The sequence below is a fragment of the Acartia tonsa genome, chromosome 15 (genome assembly GCF_053477335.1).
Source record: "Acartia tonsa isolate MP-2025a chromosome 15, ASM5347733v1, whole genome shotgun sequence".
Classification (NCBI taxonomy): domain Eukaryota; kingdom Metazoa; phylum Arthropoda; class Copepoda; order Calanoida; family Acartiidae; genus Acartia; species Acartia tonsa.
Window position 1 is genome coordinate 24,384,817 of NC_137274.1, and position 21,336 is coordinate 24,406,152.

The 21,336-nt window shown below is 29.1% G+C and overlaps 2 protein-coding genes across 2 annotated transcripts; both read right to left on the reverse strand.

The window, feature by feature from the left end:
• Positions 1-316: 316 nt before the first annotated feature.
• On the reverse strand, positions 317-2,956 carry LOC145307244 (uncharacterized). The gene is made up of 7 exons (XM_080149617.1): positions 2,863-2,956; positions 2,602-2,703; positions 2,334-2,432; positions 2,078-2,176; positions 1,347-1,445; positions 962-1,015; positions 317-456 (listed from the first exon to the last, which is right to left on the reverse strand). Exons 1-6 carry the CDS (start codon positions 2,945-2,947, stop codon positions 987-989), a joined length of 513 nt encoding a protein of 170 aa, XP_080005743.1. The 5' UTR covers positions 2,948-2,956; the 3' UTR covers positions 317-456; positions 962-986.
• Positions 2,957-3,111: 155 nt separating this feature from the next.
• LOC145307031 (uncharacterized) lies at positions 3,112-20,520 on the reverse strand. The gene is made up of 22 exons (XM_080149369.1): positions 20,448-20,520; positions 20,244-20,359; positions 19,596-19,658; positions 17,020-17,282; positions 16,331-16,663; positions 14,405-14,595; positions 14,008-14,050; positions 12,938-12,972; positions 12,498-12,639; positions 9,850-9,900; positions 7,978-8,069; positions 6,534-6,626; positions 6,359-6,448; positions 6,209-6,235; positions 5,844-5,936; positions 4,890-4,966; positions 4,438-4,465; positions 4,105-4,203; positions 3,864-3,962; positions 3,623-3,721; positions 3,372-3,470; positions 3,112-3,215 (listed from the first exon to the last, which is right to left on the reverse strand). The coding sequence occupies exons 1-22, from the start codon at positions 20,473-20,475 to the stop codon at positions 3,112-3,114; spliced, it is 2,265 nt and encodes a 754-aa protein (XP_080005495.1). The 5' UTR covers positions 20,476-20,520.
• Between the last annotated feature and the right edge of the window lie 816 nt (positions 20,521-21,336).

Sequence of the window (21,336 nt, forward strand, 5' to 3'; positions counted from 1 at the left end):
TTATTGTATTGATATAATCTGAATCACATCAAATTGTTCTGTAAGAAACAATTTAACCCCAAAATAAAAAATGCTTTTGCTTCCATCAAAATGATCACAGCAACATATAAAATTGATTTTTAAATCCCCCAAAAAAAGTTTATTGGGGACTTAATTCAAATTTGGGCTCTGCAGTCTGATTCTACTGGTGTCATAGTATATTTTTGATATATGATAAAAAAATAGGTTAAAAACAGTTTAAGACATGTAACTGACAGACAAAGTAAATTAAAAGTAGCTAGGCTAGTAAACAAATTAAAATGATAAGTAAAAAAACTTTAAAATCTAAATATTCTTATTTTGAAAATCATGAATCATACAATAATCAATTTTTATATATTTTATAAAAAAGGCACAATATTTCAAAATAATAAAGCATTGTAGGTAATCATTCTGTGGACCCAAAGCAGTTCTGTTCTGAAATAATTGTTATATTAATTAATCAAAATTATATTGGAATTAATAACAGATATACGATATAGACAGATAAACTGGAAATATTAATAGATAGATATAGAGAAGCTAAAAATTAGAAAGAGTTTTTTTGTCTGTTTATTGAGACTTTTTGATTAGATATTTCGAGATAGGCAATTAAGCAAATATATATATAAAGATATGTTTAGATAAATAAATATATATATAGATTATAGATAGAAAGGAAAAATCTCCTGCCTTATCTGCCTTATAAATTTAAACAGTTATAGGTTTAGAATTAAGGATTATAATAGGGATACGTTTCTGACATAGCTAAGTAAACAAATAGCAATTACTAGATGTATATACAGATAAGTAAATAGCTAAATATATAGGTAAGTTGGTATAAAAAAAAGTTTACTTCACAATGTGCTCGATAGGCACTTTAAATGAGAGCACTCATATAGCTAACTCTTTTGTTCTTAAAGAATTTATCTAAATGTTTTACCTTGTTATATTGTTGTATTCTGACTTTACTCAATCTCACTTCCCTTCTTAGCTCCTAAAAAAGATTTTAACTTTTAGGATCTATGTGAATTTCCCTAAGATTTTTAACTAAATTAGTTACTTGGTTATCTTAAAGGACAAATCAAAAAAACCTTTATAATTAACCAAGATTTTCCCTCCCCCCCTCCTTAATTTTGAAATAAGGGCCCCATAACCTCTGTACTGCACGCCCTTTGAATAAACTAAAGACTATATCTATATGTGAGGATTTTTTTAACAACATTTTCACATTTCTTGAACCCCGCCCCTAATTACCTCCCCCACCCTTAATTCATAAAAATCTGAATGAAAAGATATGAAATTATAGAATTATTGAATAGACTTACCATTTTTTCTAAGTATTTCTACTATTTCTCTCTTTTCTTTTCTTTCTTCTTCAGTATCCCAAGGATTTTCCTTAAGAGCCTCATCCAGAGCTGTGTTCCCTATGATATTTATTGATTATTTAATAATATACATATATTAATCCTGTCAAAATTTTGTCAAGTTAAATGATAATAGTCAAGTAGTCATAATATGATTACAATATTATTAATATTGTTAATATGTCAGCAATATGACTTTTATTAGTTTATAAAGTTGGCATAAACTATATTTGAATTGTACACATAAACATAATGTTTCTAAGGTAAATGGACAAGCATCATAGCAAAGTATTACTGAGTAGAGAGATAGATAGAGATAGAAATAGACAAAGAGAGAGAGAGAGAGAGAGAGAGTGTGTGAGAAAGTGAGAAAGAAAGAGATAGAGAGACTGATTAAAGAAGTTTAAAGAAGAATGTTTAATACATATCTGTGCATCAATCTAATAATAATACAAAATAAATTTAAAGTTTAATAAATACATTTGTGAGTTTTTTAATTCATTATAAAGAAAGATAAATTGATAGAAAGATATTTACATGCAGAAAGATAATTAGATAAACAGATAGATAATTAAACAGTTAAAAAGCAATAAGAACTATTAATGGATAGATAAGAAAATAATTGCAACGTTAATATTTATATGAAATATATTAAAGATACAAATATAGTATAATAATATTATGTAACTAACCATCATTATCTTTATGATTGACATCGGCTTCATGTTCTAGAAGCAGTCTGACTACTTCTGTATTTCCATTCCATGCTGCAGACATAAGACTTGTCTTTCCTAGATATAAATATATTAGTTACATTGTATGTTCTTTAGTTCAGAGTACAGTTATAGATATACAGAGAGAGGTATACAGATAAATGGATATAAAGATAAAGATAGATAGAATATACTAAAGATACACTATATAGTATAATAATATTATGTAACTAACCTCTGTTGTCTTTTTTGTGTACATCAGCTTTATATTCTAGAAGTAGTATGACTGTTTCTGTGTTTCCATACTCTGCTGCAACCATAAGACTTGTCCTTCCTAGATATAAATATATTAGATACTTTATATATTCTTTAGTTTAGTAAACATTTATAGATATGCAGGGAGAGGTGTACAAATATAGATAGAGAGATAGATAAATTGATTTATAGATAGATAGAATATACTAAATATATACTATATAGTAAAATAATATTATGTAACTAACCAGCATTATCTTTTTGGTTGACATTGGCTCCATGTTGTAGAAGTAGTCTGACTGTTTCTGTCTCTCCATTATTCCCTGCTGCTTTCATAAGACTTGTCCATCCTAGATATAAATATATTAGTTATATTATATATTCTTTAGTTCAGAGTACAGTTATAGATATACAGAGAGAGGTGTACAGAGGTAGAAAGAATTACTAAAGATAGATAGAATATTATACTAAAGATATACTATATAGTAAAATAATATTATGTAACTAACCATTAATATCTTTATGATTCACATTGGCTCCATATTCTAGAAGTAGACTGACTGTTTCTGTGATATCACTCAGTGCTGCCCACATAAGACTTGTCCATCCTAGATATATGTTAGTTACATTGTATATTCTTTAGTTCAGAGTACAGTTATAGATATACAGAGAGAGGTGTACAGAGGTAGAAAGAATTACTAAAGATAGATAGAATATTATACTAAAGATATACTATATAGTAAAATAATATTATGTAACTAACCATTAATATCTTTATGATTCACATTGGCTCCATATTCTAGAAGTAGACTGACTGTTTCTGTGATATCACTCAGTGCTGCCCACATAAGACTTGTCCATCCTAGATATATGTTAGTTACATTGTATATTCTTTAGTTCAGAGTACAGTTATAGATATACAGAGAATGGTGTACAGAGATAAATATTTAGACTATAGATAGATAGATAGAATATACTAAATATACACTATATAGTAAAATAATATTATGTAACTAACCATATTTATCTTTATGATTGACATCAGCTCCATATTCTAGAAGAAGTGTGACTATATCTGTGTTTCCATACCGTGCTGCATGCATAAGACTTGTGTCTCCTAGGTATAAATATATTAGATACTTTATATATTCTTTAGTTCAGAGTACAGTTATAGATATACAGAGAGATGTTGCAGAGATAGATAAATATATAGATGGATAAAATATACTAAATATATTCTATTTAGTAAAATGATATTATGTAACTAACCATCATTATCTTTATGGTTCACATGAGCTCCATGTTCTAGAAGTATTCTGACTACTTCTGTGTTTCCATTTACTGCTGCCCACATAAGACTTGTCTCACCTAGATATAAATATATTAGTTACATTATATATTCTTTAGCTCAGAGTACAGTTATAGATATACATAAAGAGGTGTACATAGATAGATAGAATATACTAAAGATACATTATATAATTATAGTAAATAATATTATGTAACTAACCCCACTTATCTTTATTGTTGACATCGGCTCTATGTTCTAGAAGTAGTCTGACTACTTCTGTGTTTCCTTTCTCTGCTGCAACCATAAGACTTGTCTTTCCTAGGTATAAATATATTAGTTACATTATATATTCTTTAGTTCAGAGTACAGTTATTGATATACAGAAAGAGGTGTACATAGATAGATAGAATATACTAAAGATACATTATATAATTATAGTAAATAATATAATGTAACTAACCATAATTATCTTTATTGTTGACATCGGCTCTATGTTCTAGAAGTAGTCTGACTGTTTCTGTTTTTCCATGCTGTGCTGCATACATAAGACTTGTACCTCCTAGATATAAATATATTAGTTACATTATATATTCTTTAGTTCAGAGTACAGCTATAGATATACAGAGAATGGTGTACAGAGATCAATATTTAGACTATAGATAGATAGATAGAATATACTAAATATACACTATATAGTATAATAATATTATGTAACTAACCATATATATTATCTTTATGATTGACATCAGCTCCATGTTCTTGAAGAAGTGTGACTATATCTGTGTTTCCATACCTTGCTGCCCACATAAGACTGGTAGCTCCTAGATATAAATATATTAGTTATATTATATATTCTTTAGTTCAGAGTACAGTTAGAGATATACAGTTAGAGGTGTACAGAGATAGATATTTAGACTAAAGATAGATAGATAGAATATGCTAAATATACACTATATAGTAAAATAATATTATGTAACTAACCATCATTATCTTTATGGTTTACATTGGCTCCATATTTTAGAAGAAGTCGGACTGTTTCTGTCTTTCCATTCCCTGATGCAACCATAAGACTTGTATCACCTACATATAAATATATTAGTTATATTATATATTCTTTAGTTCAGAGTACAGTTATAGATATACAGAAAGAGGTGTACATAGATAGATAGAATATACTAAAGATACAATATATAATTATAGTATGATAATATTATGTAACTAACCATCATTATCTTTATAGTTGACATCAGCTCCATGTTCTTGAAGAAGTGTGACTATATCTGTGTTTCCATTCCGTGCTGCATCCATAAGACTGGTAGCTCCTAGATATAAATATATTAGTTACATTATATATTCTTTAGTTCAGAGTACAGTTATAGATATATATGTAGATATATGTGGAGAGATAGTTATAGATAGATAGAAAGTTAGATAGAGGGATAGATAGAGAGATAGTTTTAAATATAGATAGAAAGATAGGTACAGATAGATATTTACTCCAGACAATATAAGAACTGGCATTGTAGGCCACCAAAAAAATCTGATATAGATAAGGTTTTTTATGTGCAATTGGAGCGAGCTATACTTAAACAATAAAAAGAAAATTCTGGAATAAATAGATAGATAAATAGATTGATAAATAGATAGATGAATATATGGATAAATAGATGGATAAATAGATAGATTGATAAATAGATAGATGAATATATGGATAAATAGATGGATAAATAGATAGATAGATAGATAGATAGATAGATAGATAGATAGATAGATAGATAGATAGATAGATAGATAGATAGATAGATAGATAGATAGATAGATAGATAGATAGATAGATAGATAGATAGAAAAATATATAGACAAATAGATAGATAAATATATATATTAACAGATGGACAAATAGATAGATAGATAGTTAATAAATAGATAAGTAACTTTAAGAAAATGGAATTTCCGAATTCATTACTTTTTAATTATAGGATATCTTTTGTTTCAATGTTTTGAGTACAGATACAATTATTTCTACCAAAATCAAATCAAATATTTCTCATTTTACAATTATTAACTCTTTGCAGAATTTGTGTAAATTTTTAAGATTGTCACATTATCTAATAAATAATGTATATGATTTTAACTAATCTTAATGTAACAGCTTCTGTGACAGAAATTTCTTTAATCTTTCTATATAATAAATATTACCTTCATCGTCAGTTTGATTAACAGAGAAATTACCAGTTTTCAATATATTGTTTACTTCAATAATATCTCCAAGTTTTGATGCTGTAATCAAAGCTGTAAAAGAATTAATTGTAATAATAGCCAGGCTAAAATATGGAATGCTTTATTCAAAGTTACATCAGTCTTTAGTACATTACAATCTTTATGAAATGAAGGAGGAAAACATGAATTGGAACAGATTTCTAAATATTGTTGAATGTTAATTTATACATTATTACTTTAAATATGTCAATGTTCATTTGTTGCATCCTGGTTTATTTTTATTTTCCGTCCATATTTATCAAGAAAAAGGTTTATTTATCAAAGTTTTATTATTGAATGTTTACCTCCTGTCTTGTAGTTTACTTCAGATGCTAAGAAATAAATAATTAATTATTTCATTTTGCTTCAAAATCTATTAAGATTTTTTTTCTAATATAAGTGTATAGATTAAAAAAAATACAAATGAAATATTATTTCTATAAAAATAATCATACCTCCACATTGACTTTGTCCAAAATCACCACCAGCCTGTTTAATTTTTTCAAAATGAGAATCACCACCTGCCATTACAAGAGGTGTTCTTCCTGATTGTAAACATATTATTTTAATAATGAATCTTGTGATTTTAACTTTATTTATAATTTATATCATCATTCATGGTAGTTTTACCTTCTTCATCTTGTATGTTTATATCTTCTTTGTAAACCATTGTAACAGTATCAAATAATTTGAAACATTGGGATAGATACTTTCTACAATCATCTGAAATATATTATAGAAATGTTTAAAATTTTGAAAGTTTAAGCATGCTTAAATATTTTAATCTGTTTTTTTAGAGGAAACATCCTAGTGGTAACAGGATGCTAGCATATCTTGATTAGGCAGCCAACATCTATTTATTAGTGTATTTGTCAATGTATTGAGTTGCTCTCATATTGATCCTTGATGATCCCAAGGGGTCATACAAAATACATGAAAATGGTACATACTGCTGCTTTGTCAACTAAAAGCATAAATAAATAATTAGAGTAGGGTTTATTGTCTAATGAAAGTTACTTAAAGGAAGCTTGCAAGAAATACACAGCTCTATTTTCTGTTAGAATACCAGCTTTTAGTTTTTCCAGCAAATCAGAGGGCTATATCTGCTCAATCACAGCTGTGATGGTTTTAGAGTTAATTCATTGAAAAGTTTAAAGCTATTTCCTGCATAGAATCTAAAAGTGCATCTGCTAGTCTATTTATAATACAAAGTAGAATGGTGCCTGTCCATCTGTCCGTCTGAAGCTTAAGATCTCGGTAACCACAGAACCCATTTGTATCTACTCTTCAGAGTATAAACCTATTGGTCTTGTGGTGGTTTTAGGCTATTTTCTTAAGGGGTGGGACACCCCCAACCCCGCAAAAAATGAAAACTCCACCCCCCAAAAAAAATTTTCATATTTTTTTCTAATCTAAAACCTAACCTAACCTAAAATATTTGTTCGTCATCTTGGGGGGGGGTGGGTACTCAAATTTTCAAAATTGAAAAAAGGCAAAGCCCTAAAAAGGCTACAGAAAATATCTAAAAAAAATCCCCTGAACCTTCATTAGATTCTTGGTAACAACTGAGTTAATTAGGTTTAACTCTACAAGGATTTACTTACTGGTCCTGTGGTGGTTTTAAGCTATTTTTTTGTATACAAAAACAATTAATTTCATCACTATGGGGTAAATTTGCCAAAAGAATTTTTTTTGATAAAATCTCAAAAACCTATTTAAAAAAAGACTTTGGTGATAATTAGAAGATTTTGGTAAACCTATTGTATAGAGGTACTTGTTATTGTACATGTTTAGGTTGACATGTTAAAAAAGGTTGAACTGGGCTTTAAAGGAAGCCTGCAAGAAATTCACAGATTTAAATGCAAAAAGACTGCCACACATAGATGAAATGCCCCAAATTTGAAGCCAAGGTATTGGGTTTACTTGTGGCATTATTTTGGCATTGTATTTCTTGCTGGTTTTCTTTAAGATCAATGCTATATACATATATAGGAGTTCGACTTCCAATTAACTCTTATGAGGGAAGCATTTAGGTAACAAATCCACAATGTTGCAAATTTAATTTGACTTTTACCTTGAGTTGAAAAGGGAACAAAATTACAATCATCAATTCTTTTGCATACATCAATTGTTGTATGAAAAGCTGTCAAAATTTTCACATCATTCCTAAATAATTTTATAATGAATTAAATTTTTTTTGTAATTTTCTAATTTGTAATCTATTTCCTGTACAATAACTGATAGCCTTGTTTTAATGCATAGAAGTAGATGTGTAAATCATATTTTCATATTTTCCCTGTATAATGACTCTCCTTTCTTTACCGACAAACAAATGGAACAAATAATGATTAAATTGGATGTTCATTTCAAAGGAAACATCATTAAACATTTAAGCTTTATACATTAAATGGGAGTTTAGAAAATTCAGATGGACAAAATGAAAGATTGAGTAGTTTTGCTTATAAAAAATATAAACTTGCCCTGTTTGTGTCCACATTTTGTGTTTTGGCCTGCATCTTGAAATAATTTTCTCTGCCCATTCAAATTTGTTATCTGGTATCCAAAAATTGGTGCTGGCACTGTTGATAATTTCATGGAGAGTAGATACAACTAATAATATGAGTATTTTTGTAGACGTAAAATGGAAAAGCTTTTTTGTAATGAAATTTTACATTTCCAATCTTTATCTTTGGCGAATGTTAGTTTACAAAGTCAAGATAGATTTATATTTTAAGATATCATACAGAGCAGCTAGTCAAATATCTAAATCTTGGAATTCCCCTGTTTGCACACATAAATTTTAAATTGATACAAGGTGTTTTCCCTCAAATCTACAAGGTGTTTCAAAAAACTGCTTTTTCCAGATTTTGAAATGAACCAGAAAGAGCATGAAAGAAATAATTATAGCTCCATATGCTCTGTAAAAATGTACATACCATTTACCTGATTTTTTTTCTCTAAAAATGCGGTCGTAGTGAAAGGTAAATGTATGGTTAAAATGCCTGATCTTAAATCTGTGGCTTGGCTGTAGTACTCTGGCAAAGTGAAGCGTGACAGATTTAGAGATTCAAAAACGTCAAAAATCATGTAAAATCATGAATATTTCTTGTTTCTCAACGTTAGAGATCCATATGGAACTTAAAAACTCATTTTAGACTATAGACTATGGCTGAATCTTCATGTCATTTCTTAAAAGGTATAAAACATCGTTTTAGCCCAACTGTGGTCCAAATAAAGGCCTCTGTGTCAAAGGGTAGCTTGAAAGTTGGGTGAATTTTGATCCTGCGATTACTCACGTTTTAAAGGAAATGGAGCCTCCCAGCAGCTGATCTTCATTCAATGGACTTTTGGGCCTGGGGCTACTTTGAAGCATGGACCAATAGACGTGCCCATGCCACAAAGACCTCCCTCATTGCCACTATCAAGGAGAACTTTGTCAGCTTGGACAGGTAAATTTTGAATTGGGCCTGCCAGCAGTTGAGGAGGCGGGTAGAGGCAGTGATTGATGCTGGCGGCGATTTTATTCAATGATCTAATAGTCATATACATATTTTGCTTCCCAGTTTTTAAAATTTAATAAAATCTTTAAAATTGACGATTTTATGTTCATTTGTTTGCAATTTAGAAAAAGTCTGGTTATATGTGGCGCACCCTGTATAATCATTTTTTTCATACTCCTGCTGGTTGTTCCCAAAACCGGAAAATGCAGGGTTTTTTCTAAACACCTTGTAGTTTTCACCATAAATATAATATAAATTACAATAAACTATAGGTAAATGATATGGCAAAAAAATCCATTTAATAATTTTTAATTTTGCCTCATAAAATCTTTTAAAGGATGCAAACATTTTGTGTGGTAAATTTCTATTTTAATTTACATCATGGAATAATTTCCAAATGAAACATTCTGATAACACTTTATTTTTTTTGCTCTAAATAAGAATACTTTCCTAGTGACTCTGGTTTGTTTTCCAAAAGATTACATACACTGTCATTTCTAAATAATAAATTAAATTTATATTTATATGTGTTTTTTGTGTATATCCCAGAAGATCCTGTAAATAGCCAGACTGACTTTAACCTAAATTTTTAAAAGTTAAGATATGTTCAAAGAAAAACATCTGAAACCCAAAACTTTGTTATTTTCTGTGAAAACAATAGGTGGGGCTCTCAGGGTGGGGCGCATATGTGTTTATGTTGGTTAAATTCAATAAAAGATGTTTAACTTTAGTTTATCATGCTAACCAAAATGAGGGACAAATATATATATTTTTTTTTTATAAATAAAAATTGAGATGATTCAAGCAATTTAAAGTATGACAAATATGCAAAATAAACATGTTTCTTGCTATTTTTTTGATATATTGCACTATTTACACCTTAAATTTACATTAAAAATGGAGCCATCTTAATATTATAAAAATAAGATTTGCCTATATTTTATACTTTACTATACACACCCCACCCAAAGGCTTGTTAGATTAGAAAAAAAATGTGGAAATGGTTTAAACATGCAGGATGTACTGTGACCTTATGGTGAGTTCAGAACATGCTTTCCCTAAATTGAATTAGTACCTTCCCATAGTAGAAAATTTTTAAATTACTATTGGTGATCAAATTTTACTTTTATTTCTAGAGTACTTTCACCTAACCTCCTTTATTGTGTTATTTTGTCTTTCATGTTCATCATGCAAATTCGTTCACATTACAGTTGAATTGACATATATTGGAGCTTTCTAACAAGGTCTCTAACATTTTTCTAGCTCTAATACTTTTTGAGATCTCTTATTTCAAAGTATTGCTGTACAACACAGTGCGATCTTTTGCCAAAAAACGGGACATTTAGAGCAGACAAAAGTAAACTTCAATAAATGAGCTTGTATTTGAAGAAATGATGTAATTTATTTTGCTTTAACTCGGAAATAACTTAAATTTTGCCTCTGTTAGCTTCTAATGTGCATTTAGTAAGTACGTCTGGCGGTTTTAGAGGAGCGAAGCTACCCTATTTTTAAAAAATCTATAAAACTTCATAACTTTAGTTAGGATAGGAATATTTGAACAAAATCAACGTCTTTGTGAATATTTCTTCAATGCAAACAATGTTTGTGAACATGAATATAGGGTCAGGTGCACCCAGTTCAAGTCCCGGCATTTTTAGGTAGGTCCGGTATAAGTAAAATAGGACACTTAAAATGCATGTTTTCAAATGTTTTTTTTACAGATATAAACAACAATACCATAATTTTCAAAACACTTTTGATTTTGTGCTAATACCTTTATTCTAAGTCTAGCTATCTTCATTTAAAGTTTGTATAAGAAAATAAACATAATTACTTGAATATTATATTCTCTCTCAAACGTATATTTCTCTCTCTCTCTCTGACGGATATATAATATTTTTGCAATATTATAATTAATCCCCAAATTTGAATTTCTGCTGGACCAAAACCAATTAGAAATACAAACTTTTTTAGAACACATGAAATTTAGCAAATTTAATTGCTAAAATAAAAGTATTTATAAGTCATCTTTATTTAACGACTCCTTTATCCCTTAAATGTCCATTAAAACCGCGAGAACGGCAAAAATCGTTAAAAATCACGTCAACGGCAACAAATAATGGCGAAACGGTTCGCCAGAGGCAAATGATGCATATGTCAAGAAAGATCCACCTTAAAAAGTTTCAAAATATTGCAGAGATGACTTTGGGCTCTAAAATGACTCCTTCCCCCTCTAACGAAGGAAAATTTGAAATTAACAAGAACGAAATTGTTCAAACCATGCAATGTAAAATGCTCAATTACTCAAAAACAGCCGGGAGGCCCCAGGTTGTGAAAACTGTTTTATACACAATACATGTTGCATATTAATATTGTTATTGCAAAACCGGGGCCTCCTGGCCGTTTTTGGGTAAAATGGAGAAAACTGATTTTTTGGGGTTGAAAATCTTAATATTTTTGGTGAAATTTTCTCACAAAATGTCAATTTACACCACCAAAAAAATATTTTTTTTAAATTTTTCTTTAATTAGACATTGGTACAGGTATCTGAAAAGTACCTCAGTTAAAAATTATTTGCATAAGCTGAACATAAATGTATTTTTTGTTGCTTTGAAAAAATTGTGTAAAAAAATCTGGAAAATCATCAAAACTGAAAAGAAATTTTTCACTACCTTTTTTTTAAAATGGCATAAATCCGCCAAAATTAATATTTTTAAAAAATTTCTTTTCTAGCTGTCTACTTACAGACATTATTAATTCCTAGGATAGATAAAAGTTGATTTTAAATTTTTTGGATGTCCCGATTTTTTTCAAAAGATCGCACTGTGTAAAATCATCTTTTACACAGCAAAAAGGTGAAACATTAAATTAAATATTTTAGAGAAAGCTATGATTATAAGAATTTTAAAATCAGACATAGAATATAAATGAAATGGACAAATAATAAACACAAAATAAATTTTAAACAGAAATTATACAGAAATTTTTTTGGCAGCCCTAGTAATATAAGTTTTTTGTTGACAATTTCTCAAATATTGTGAATTAGGCAGAAAATAATATAATAGTAATATAAGTTTTATGTTGAAATAATTACCTGGCAATTGATGCTTCAATGTTTTGAATTAATTTGGTAATTTCTGTTGTATTCATGTTTCCTTGGACAAATCCAGTTTCTTTGTTCACTGCTATTAGAGACAGGATAAACACAGTCATGATGAAACCAAGAAGAAGAAGACCTAAAGATAAATTTTGTTGAATACCAAAAAAAGTAAAACGGCAATATTCCAGAAATGTGCTAATCTTAAGCATGCTAAAATTATAGGCTGGAAAGCTAGTACAATATCTAGTGCCATATTACATCCAGTTTCCTCTCATAAACATAACTAGAGTTGAATATCAACTTAACTCTTTATCAAAAGCTGCCACTATAATCAATAATATTACTATTGATTGCCGGCACAAATTTATAATGAAATACTATTTCCATTATCCCCAGGGCATTTTTCTCTATGTTGTTAACAATTTCAATATTACCTGCAACAATGTCTTTTCTTCTTTTCACAAGAATTCTAAAATTAAGAATTTTATAAAGTTTAGACATAATATTTAAAGGAACCCTGCAAGAAATACCGAGCTTTAACTGCTTAAAGCCTGCCACGAGTAGACCCAATACCCAAAATTTGAAGCCTCCAGCTACAATAACAAAAAAGTTACAGACATTTCAAAATGATTCTTTCAGTACAATGGAAATTTTGAAAGATTTTCAATGTACTAAAAGAAAATTTCAATATTAAATTATGCCGTCTGGAAGCAAAATTAAAAGCTTATCTTTGCCAGAATTTTAGACTGGCAGTAACTGATAACATTATTGCAATAAAACGCCCCTTTTTATAGTCAAAATGCCTTTTAAAAATTCGGTTTAAATTGCATTTGAAAGCGTAATATCATAGCGGGAAAAAATTAAACTAATGTAAGTAATACAGATGCTCAGCAGTGATTGGTTGTTCAGCAGACTTAGCGTATACTCAGGCTTCTGATTGGCTGGAAATCCTAGAGGCTGGCATACTCTCAATACAATGCAATATAAACTGAATTTTTTTGAATGATTTTGACTATAAAGAAGAGTGTTTTTATTGGATAAACGTTATCAGTTACTGGTATCCTAAGTTTCTGCCAAAAATAATCTTATAATTTGCTTTCTAGGCGACGTATTTTAATAATGAAAATTCTATTATTAGCAATCAAAAACTTTCAAAATTACCATAGTACTAAAAATGTGATTAGAAATGTCTATAACTTTTTTGTTTTTGAAGCTGGAGGCTTCAAATTTTGGATATTGGGTCTACTCTTGGCAGTCTTTCAGCAGTTGAAGCGGTATATTTCTTGCATGGTTCCTTTAGTAATAAAAACATATGTCAGCAAATATCTTCAACTTAGTTAAAATCGTATCATAATCTGTGTCAAACTGCTTGAATTGTTACATTTTCTTAAATAAAACTTCTAAAAACAGAATGTTTTGTTGTATGCTCTGGATGTAGTTGTGAAACAAAATAATCACTTGCTGTGATTAAAAGTGTTAATGTGTATTGAAAAAAAATATTTACACTTTCAGATTTTCTGATCTTGTAGTGTCACCAACATTTTCATCTAAACAAAGCAATGCTTATATATATTATATATTATATATATGAATGTTTAAATTTGAACATCTATGTAAACAGAAATTAGTAAAATAAGATAAGTTTTTGGAAGTCCCCATTTTTTCTTGGTTTACTTTCAAAAAAGAAAAAAGTAAAAAGGGGTAAAAAGTATAAACAGCCTTTATGTAAGTATGGCTATATACTATAGTAGCAATGAAATGTTAGGACCATGTTTTCCCAGACCTTTAACCCATCATCCCCACCAATGAATAAATTGTCTTCAGAAAAAAATCTGGAATTTGTTTCTGTGGCCAACTATGCAGATGATTTTAATTAAAAGCAGCTTATTATCCTGACTTACCTGAAGTGTTTTCAACTGGTTCTTGTGGAGTGTTCTCATTTCTTTCAAGAAACAAGAAATCAATCCAACAGGTCTTGAACATCAAGTATTGAATAAATTCAATACTTGATATCACAAGACATGTGGCAACTGTCATCAATACAATCTTCTGAAGGCACAGTAACTTTCTGGCTCTCTCTGCACAGTTCCACCTAACAACAAAAACAATTAATGCTAAATTGAGAACAACACACTTAATAAAAGGGTCTAAAAACAAAAGTATATTTTAATATTTGTAGCAGTTATACTTTTAATAAAGGATAAAGTATAAATAAAGTAAAAGTATGTTTGTTTATTTGTCTGTTTGTTTGTCTATTTGTTTGTCTGTTTGTACCAAAGGATCCCACTAACTGCTGAAACGATCAAGTTCTCCTTAACAGGGTAGCTTTTCATAGGTTCCATGAAGGTTTATAACTATTCTAGGGGAGGGTACCAAGTACAACTTCCCTAGAGAAAAAAATTACCCCCCTATATATAGGAGCTACGTGGTTCAATGTTACAACTTACTAAAAACTTTTTCTCACAATTTTCAACGTGGCTCTTAAACTACAAATGGTACAAAAATGATGTTTATATTTCCAAAAATTAGATTGCATGTATTCTGAAAATGTGCAATTTTTTTGCACAAACTTTAAATTCATAAATCTTCCAAAATATGGATGTTGAAAGAAACTGTTTTTCATTTGTTTAATTTGTTAAAATAATCAGTTTTAATTATTCAAAACATAAATGCCCTAGAACAGGTTTTCCAAATATATAAAGTATTTTGTACAATTTTTCTTTTCTCTGCATAATAAATTTTTTTTTACAAAGACATTTCTCTTGAAACACCCTGTTTTAGCCACTCAAACTTTGAAAATTGGACTAAAAGACACCAAAGACATAAGGAAATATTTTCAAAATTGAAAAAAAATATTTCTAAGAGGATAATGCCAAATTTTGAAAATAGGACCAAAAAAAGCAAAAATATGTGAAAAATATTAAAATAGCCGGCATTGTCCTCTTTGAAATATTTTTTTTAATTTTAAAATTTTTATACCCCCCCCCCCCTGATAACAACATTATTTTTTACAATTAGATTAGGTTAGGTTTTAGGCTAGGGGGCTAGGAAATACATCTTTCCTCCACTTTGTGTCTACAGAAGAAAGCTGTAAGAAATGTCTTAAATGCTAAGTACAATGTGCATGCCGAGCCCTTGATGGGAAAACAAGATATTCTTAACATTTTTGACATGCAAATGTAGTTGAATTTGTCTCTAAATATTTAGAAAACAAACTTTCCAAATGTATTCCTAATTTTCTGACACCATTGCAAAATACTAGATCAAAATGAGTAGAGAAGCCAAATTATAAAATCTATGAAACTTCCCCTTCAGTAAAAAACCCGAAAACCCGAAAATTTGGAATAGTTGCCAGGTGAGCTGAGATCATTAAATTCATCCAAAGCTGTTAAAAAATATGTAAAAAATAAGTGTATATCAAAGTACAAAACATTTCAATACAGGGAGAGAAAGTGTTATCCCTGTGGAAAACATAAATATAATTCAAATATCGAAACCAACAAGCTACTTTAATGCCATACCCTGTAAATAACTAGTATTATTTTATATCATTTGTAAAACTTGTAAATATATAAAAAAAATTTGCTAAATATTGGGCTGAAGGACAGTCAAGATTGACTTTAAAGGCCCTGTAGTACAGTTACCCTAATTATGTCAATGTAAATAAATATATCTATAGAAATTGACATAATTTAAAATGTATTAAATTATCTGTAAAATTAATCTGTAATTTACTGCTAATATATCATATCAGACAGACATTTGGAATTTTAAAGCAGCTTTTACACTAATAATGAGACCATTCAGTAAAAAAGTTACAATCTTACCACATGTCTGGTGGAATAAATTGAATGACTTCTTTTGTAATCAAAAATTGCAGTGACAACATCAATACAATCAGAATGGACACAATTCCTTTGTTTTTCATTCTGGACTTCTGGATTTTCTCATCAGCATCGTTTGGTTGAAATGATGGTACAGGTATGAACAGAATTGAATGGTCATCAAGAGAAGTTTTGTGACTACAGAATTCTATACCATTGTACATTGTGGCCAGTGTAGGAATGATGAACACAATCAAGCACATTGAAGAAGTTACAATTAAAACACCATATTTCCAGCTAAGGCTGAAAACTATGATGCTTATCATTGTAAATATCCTAAATTAACAAAAAATATAAATAATCTTCAAATTGCCAGTGTTTTCAACTTTACACCTAGAATTTGTTATTTCTTAAACAATTATTTATCATTAATATCAAACATAAAGAATTGTAATCATAGTTGATTTTATTGAAATTTCTTCTCTTTATCAATTGTCAAAATAAATTTTTCTTATTTTACCCATTTATTTGAAGGCCTTTAAAAAGAAGGACTAAAGGTTTAAGATGTTTGTCATCTCTGCAAGTGTCATTTTATCTCACTTTCTGACTGATATATATATGAATTAAACACACTTTTATGGGATAGATGTAAATAAGTTATAAATAAGGAGTTTATGATAAAATGATCATACCTTCCAATGATATCCACTGAGCTCCTAACCATTAGTACAAACTTGTCATAATTACTTTGCTCTTTCTGAGTCACATTTATCTTGAAGCTGCTGAGGCCCCAGAGTAGTGATGATATGGATGTGGTGATGCTGATGATATCGAGGATATAACTGCTGTCATCCTGGAATTCATAAGTGCCAGGAGTTGTTAGGAAAACATTGAACAATACTATTCCAGTTTGAAGAAAGAGTTGCATTGTTGATTCAATGCATACTTCATACATCTAAAATAAAAAGATTTAATTGATAACAGTTCAATAGCAAATTTAAATAAAAAGACAATTTATTTTGTTAACCCTAATGATTGAGATATGTTTGCCTCTATCAGAATTTTATTTTGGTAAAAGAGGAGGTTAAAATTGTATCTCCTATTTTAGCTCAAATTAGAGCTAAAAGTATAATATTTTCTGTTTATGACAGTGATAAAAAAACAACCTCTAACTCTCTTATCATTAGGTCTATAATTAAAGGGCGAATATAGTTTCAATATGATATGAGCTTATATGAAAGGTGCCATTACATACTTTTAAAATATCTATGTTAAATTTAAAAAATCAAAAAAATCCTTAAGTAGATTTTGCAATTTTTGCTTTTACTTCAACATATGATAAATGAGAAAGTCAACAAAATCGTTTATTTTAGCCCTTTACAAGACTTGCCATGCATCTTAATTGATAATTAAAGTGTTTATTTTTTTATATTATATACTATTTTATTGATTTTTTAAAAAGCGTAAAAATAATTTGCGTCAGTTTGCATCCGGAGTAATTACTAGGGTAAATAATACGTTTTAAAGTTTTTTTTTCTGTATAAAGATCAATGATTAATTCTTGATGATATAATTACCCTAGTATGCATTTTTCAACACACACACACAAACGCAACGATTGCCAGATTTTCTCCAGAAAAAAATATAAGAAAAAAAAACATTATTCACCTATTATTTTTGTCCTCTTTAAATTAATTATAACAATTACCATATAATTTTCATACTTACATGAAATAAAATTTCTCCTGTAAAGGTTTTTTTTTTTTAAATAAAATTCATATACTTTACAGTTTGTTGGGGAATATTGTCAAGGAAGAAACAATCCACAATACAAAAAAATAGATTGATAACTGGTTTCCACTTTTATTACGACTATCATTTAACGAAAGCTTTTTAATTCAACCTTAAACCGAAGCCTTGTGTGATGCTAGGATGTTTGGAGTTCTTAGGGAACCACACTTATTACATAAATTTATCCTGAGAATGTTCAGGTTTTAAGCTATAACAGACTTATACAATTGGATATGTCAATATCTTAAAGTTACTTATAATCTATGGAATTGCACGGTTTTTTTGAGCCCATATTATATTCAACCTATATTCGCCCTTTAACCCTTTACAGTCGGGCCCCCTGACGCACCTTAATCAGTCGGGGGGGGGTCGTTCAACGCCCCCCCTTATTATCTCAGTTCCTATTAGAGCTAGAGGGCTAATTTTTTTTGTGCAAGTCCCCTGTGGGATAATGAATTTCCGACCTTTTATAAGTCTAAGTCAATTTTCGCTTCCTTCACCCTTTTATTTAACAACCTTTGTTTTTAGGTCTTTTTTTACTTAAAAATTTCAAACGGCTGTAATTTTTTTATTTTTGAAGCTAGAAGAAATTTTTTTTTGCAGAAAATGTTTATTTTTGTATAAATTTTACATTAGTAATATAAAAGTATAAATTTCAGCGGCTGCAGCTGTACTTGGCAGCTGCCAGCCGCCGCAGTCGGCGGTCGGCGGGAAAACGGCGGCGGATCTTCATGAAATTTTAATACGTTATGTAGACATGTAAGAAAAGCTTAAGTTTAAAATTTGAAGTCTCTAAGTCAAAAATTGCGGCCACAGGAGCCTTTTGAAGATTTCTGGAGACCTGGAGGATCAGGACCTGCAGGATCATACCTGGAACCTGAAAGTTACTTGAACACCTGTATTTCATATAAGGATGTACTACTAGAGGATTTTTTAGTATTTTGGTATGATGAAATGCTTTGTTTTAGTCAAAAAAATACTTTTGCTCTTTACCTGGATGACCCTGCCAGGTTTGCTGGCATCCTGTGCCCGCCAGGATGGAGATATTCAAAAAATTCCAACTCTCAGTTATGTGTCATACCCATACTTAAAAAGTCAAGCAGTTTGGGCTCTTCATCTTTCACACACAGAAAATGAGATAGAAAAAACCGGAAGGGGGGGCGTTCAACGCCCCCCCCCCCCGACCGTTAAGGGTTAATACTTTTCAATACATAATATTTTAACAGTAGTTATGTTTTTTATAAGACTAATTTTTGTATTTGAAGATTCAGAGCATGACAACTAAGAATCAAGATATTTGTATGCATTCTTCATTATCATTATTTTATCTGTTTGGCCTTTCTTCATTTTTTATCTAAAAGCTTCATTGCATACATAAATATTAAAAATCTAAGCATTTTTTAAATTTATCATTTATTAAGATATTCATTTTACTGATCAGTTATCATATATAAATAAATATCATTTTTAGAGTTACCTTTTCTGATAGATATTTTTTCTTTTGTTCAACATCTTGTGGATTCAAAAAACACAGAAATCCCTAGATAATTTTTTAAAAATATTACACCAATTGTTAGACCTTACTATTGTTTACCATAAAAATACAGAATATGGAGTAATATCTAGATGTATATTTTTTGCATCCTGCATTTTTTATTTGCCTCACTGTATAATGCAAAAAAAGGAAAAGAACATATTTCTAGTTTTAATAAGATAATCCTTCAATTTTATGCATAATATACAAAACCTTTTGTCATTATGTTTTTTCCAATATAATATTGAAAGACATTTATTTTTTAAAAACTTCAAACATACAATTTTTTCACTATAATTTAGTGTTAACAGCTAACTATTCTTAGCAATAAAATTTGGAATAAAAAAATTTATTTGTATTTATAAAGGAAAAAGGAAAAGCTTTTTTTCACTAATACTATTAGTCATGTAAGAAAACCAAAAAATAATTCTCAAAGCAATAAACTTGCAAATTTGGATTTAAAAGTAAATGTTACACATAGTATTCTTAAAAATGCATTAAGTTTAGTTATGCAAAATAGTAATTTAATAACCTTTAATTTGCAAGTTTAATATTGACATAATAAATTTTAAGTTTCTCATCCATATATACCTTGTACAACATCACAAGCTGATAACCAAATGCCAATAAAAAGCCTTTGAAACTCCAATTTTTCTTCAACACAAGATCAAACATTAGTACAATGCTGGGCAGGACAAGTATGAAAACTAAAAAAAGAATTCATAATGATAATTTCAAAATTTAATATAATCAAATTAACTCTGTAGAAAGCAATGACAAAAAAATAATAAGAACCTGATATAATGAACCCAACTGAATTCATCTGCTCTTTTCCAAACTTTGTATATTTGTATGTGTAGTTGGCAACTTCTGTTTGTCAAGTAAACAATTTATATAGTTTTTTTTTATTCCCTCTGGCAATATCAGATATCAGGAAAATTTATTATATTGAGTCTTATTCTGACAGTCTCTCAGCAGTTAGAGTAGTGTATTTCCTGCAGCCTTCCTTTAAGAATTGGTCTTAAAGTGATCCCGAAGCAAGTTTTAAAAATTTGATAATTATTTGGAATTACTTAGTTATTTAGAATTATGATAAAAATTTTGCTAAATTTGATATATAATGTAACCTAAAACTTAAATTTTTAAATTTGCTACAGTACCCAAAAAATTCATTTACACAAAGATGACAACATCAATAAAAGCGAAGCACTGAAACGGTAGGACATAAGGACATTAACACTTGAATAGCGTCAGGACTGAATAATCAGAATATAAATTTATTTGTTGAAATTTGATAAAAAACAGGATAATGTTAATGGACAGACATACTTACATTTTTAGGACTTGATTATAGAGTTGCTTTGCTTGTGATATTGTACTTTGTTGTCCCAGGAATCAGTACACCAAAAATCAGATCAATCGGATAATTAGATCACATAAAATTTTGTTGTTAAAAAAGTTAAAAAATCAACTTGTTTAAAATGGACGTACAGATATTCTGGTAATGATTATAGAGTTGCTATGCTTTCTAAATCAGACTGACCCTAATTATAGAAAAGCTTCATTTTTAATAATTATGTGCTAAACAAACTTTTCTATTTGTTGGTATTTCTCATAACACAGATGGAGTTAATAAAATGGAACTTGTAAAATAAGAGATAAATTTCTGCCTTTTATACTGTTG

What these genes read in the sequence shown, in the direction of transcription:
- LOC145307244 (XM_080149617.1), bottom strand. Translation starts at nt 2,947, where the DNA reads ATGTGGGCAGCACTGAGTGATATCACAGAAACAGTCAGTCTACTTCTA. An exon ending in GAATCATAAAGATATTAATG is followed by an intron (nt 2,704 to 2,862) that starts GTTAGTTACATA and finishes ATTTATATCTAG; the next exon opens with GATGGACAAGTCTTATGAAA. An exon ending in CAACCAAAAAGATAATGCTG is followed by an intron (nt 2,433 to 2,601) that starts GTTAGTTACATA and finishes ATTTATATCTAG; the next exon opens with GAAGGACAAGTCTTATGGTT.
- LOC145307031 (XM_080149369.1), bottom strand. Translation starts at nt 20,475, where the DNA reads ATGAATTCAGTTGGGTTCATTATATCAG. An exon ending in TAATCAAACTGACGATGAAG is followed by an intron (nt 4,967 to 5,843) that starts GTAATATTTATT and finishes ATTTATATCTAG; the next exon opens with GAGCTACCAGTCTTATGGAT. An exon ending in AGTCTTATGTGGGCAGCAAG is followed by an intron (nt 4,204 to 4,437) that starts GTATGGAAACAC and finishes ATTTATATCTAG; the next exon opens with GAGGTACAAGTCTTATGTAT.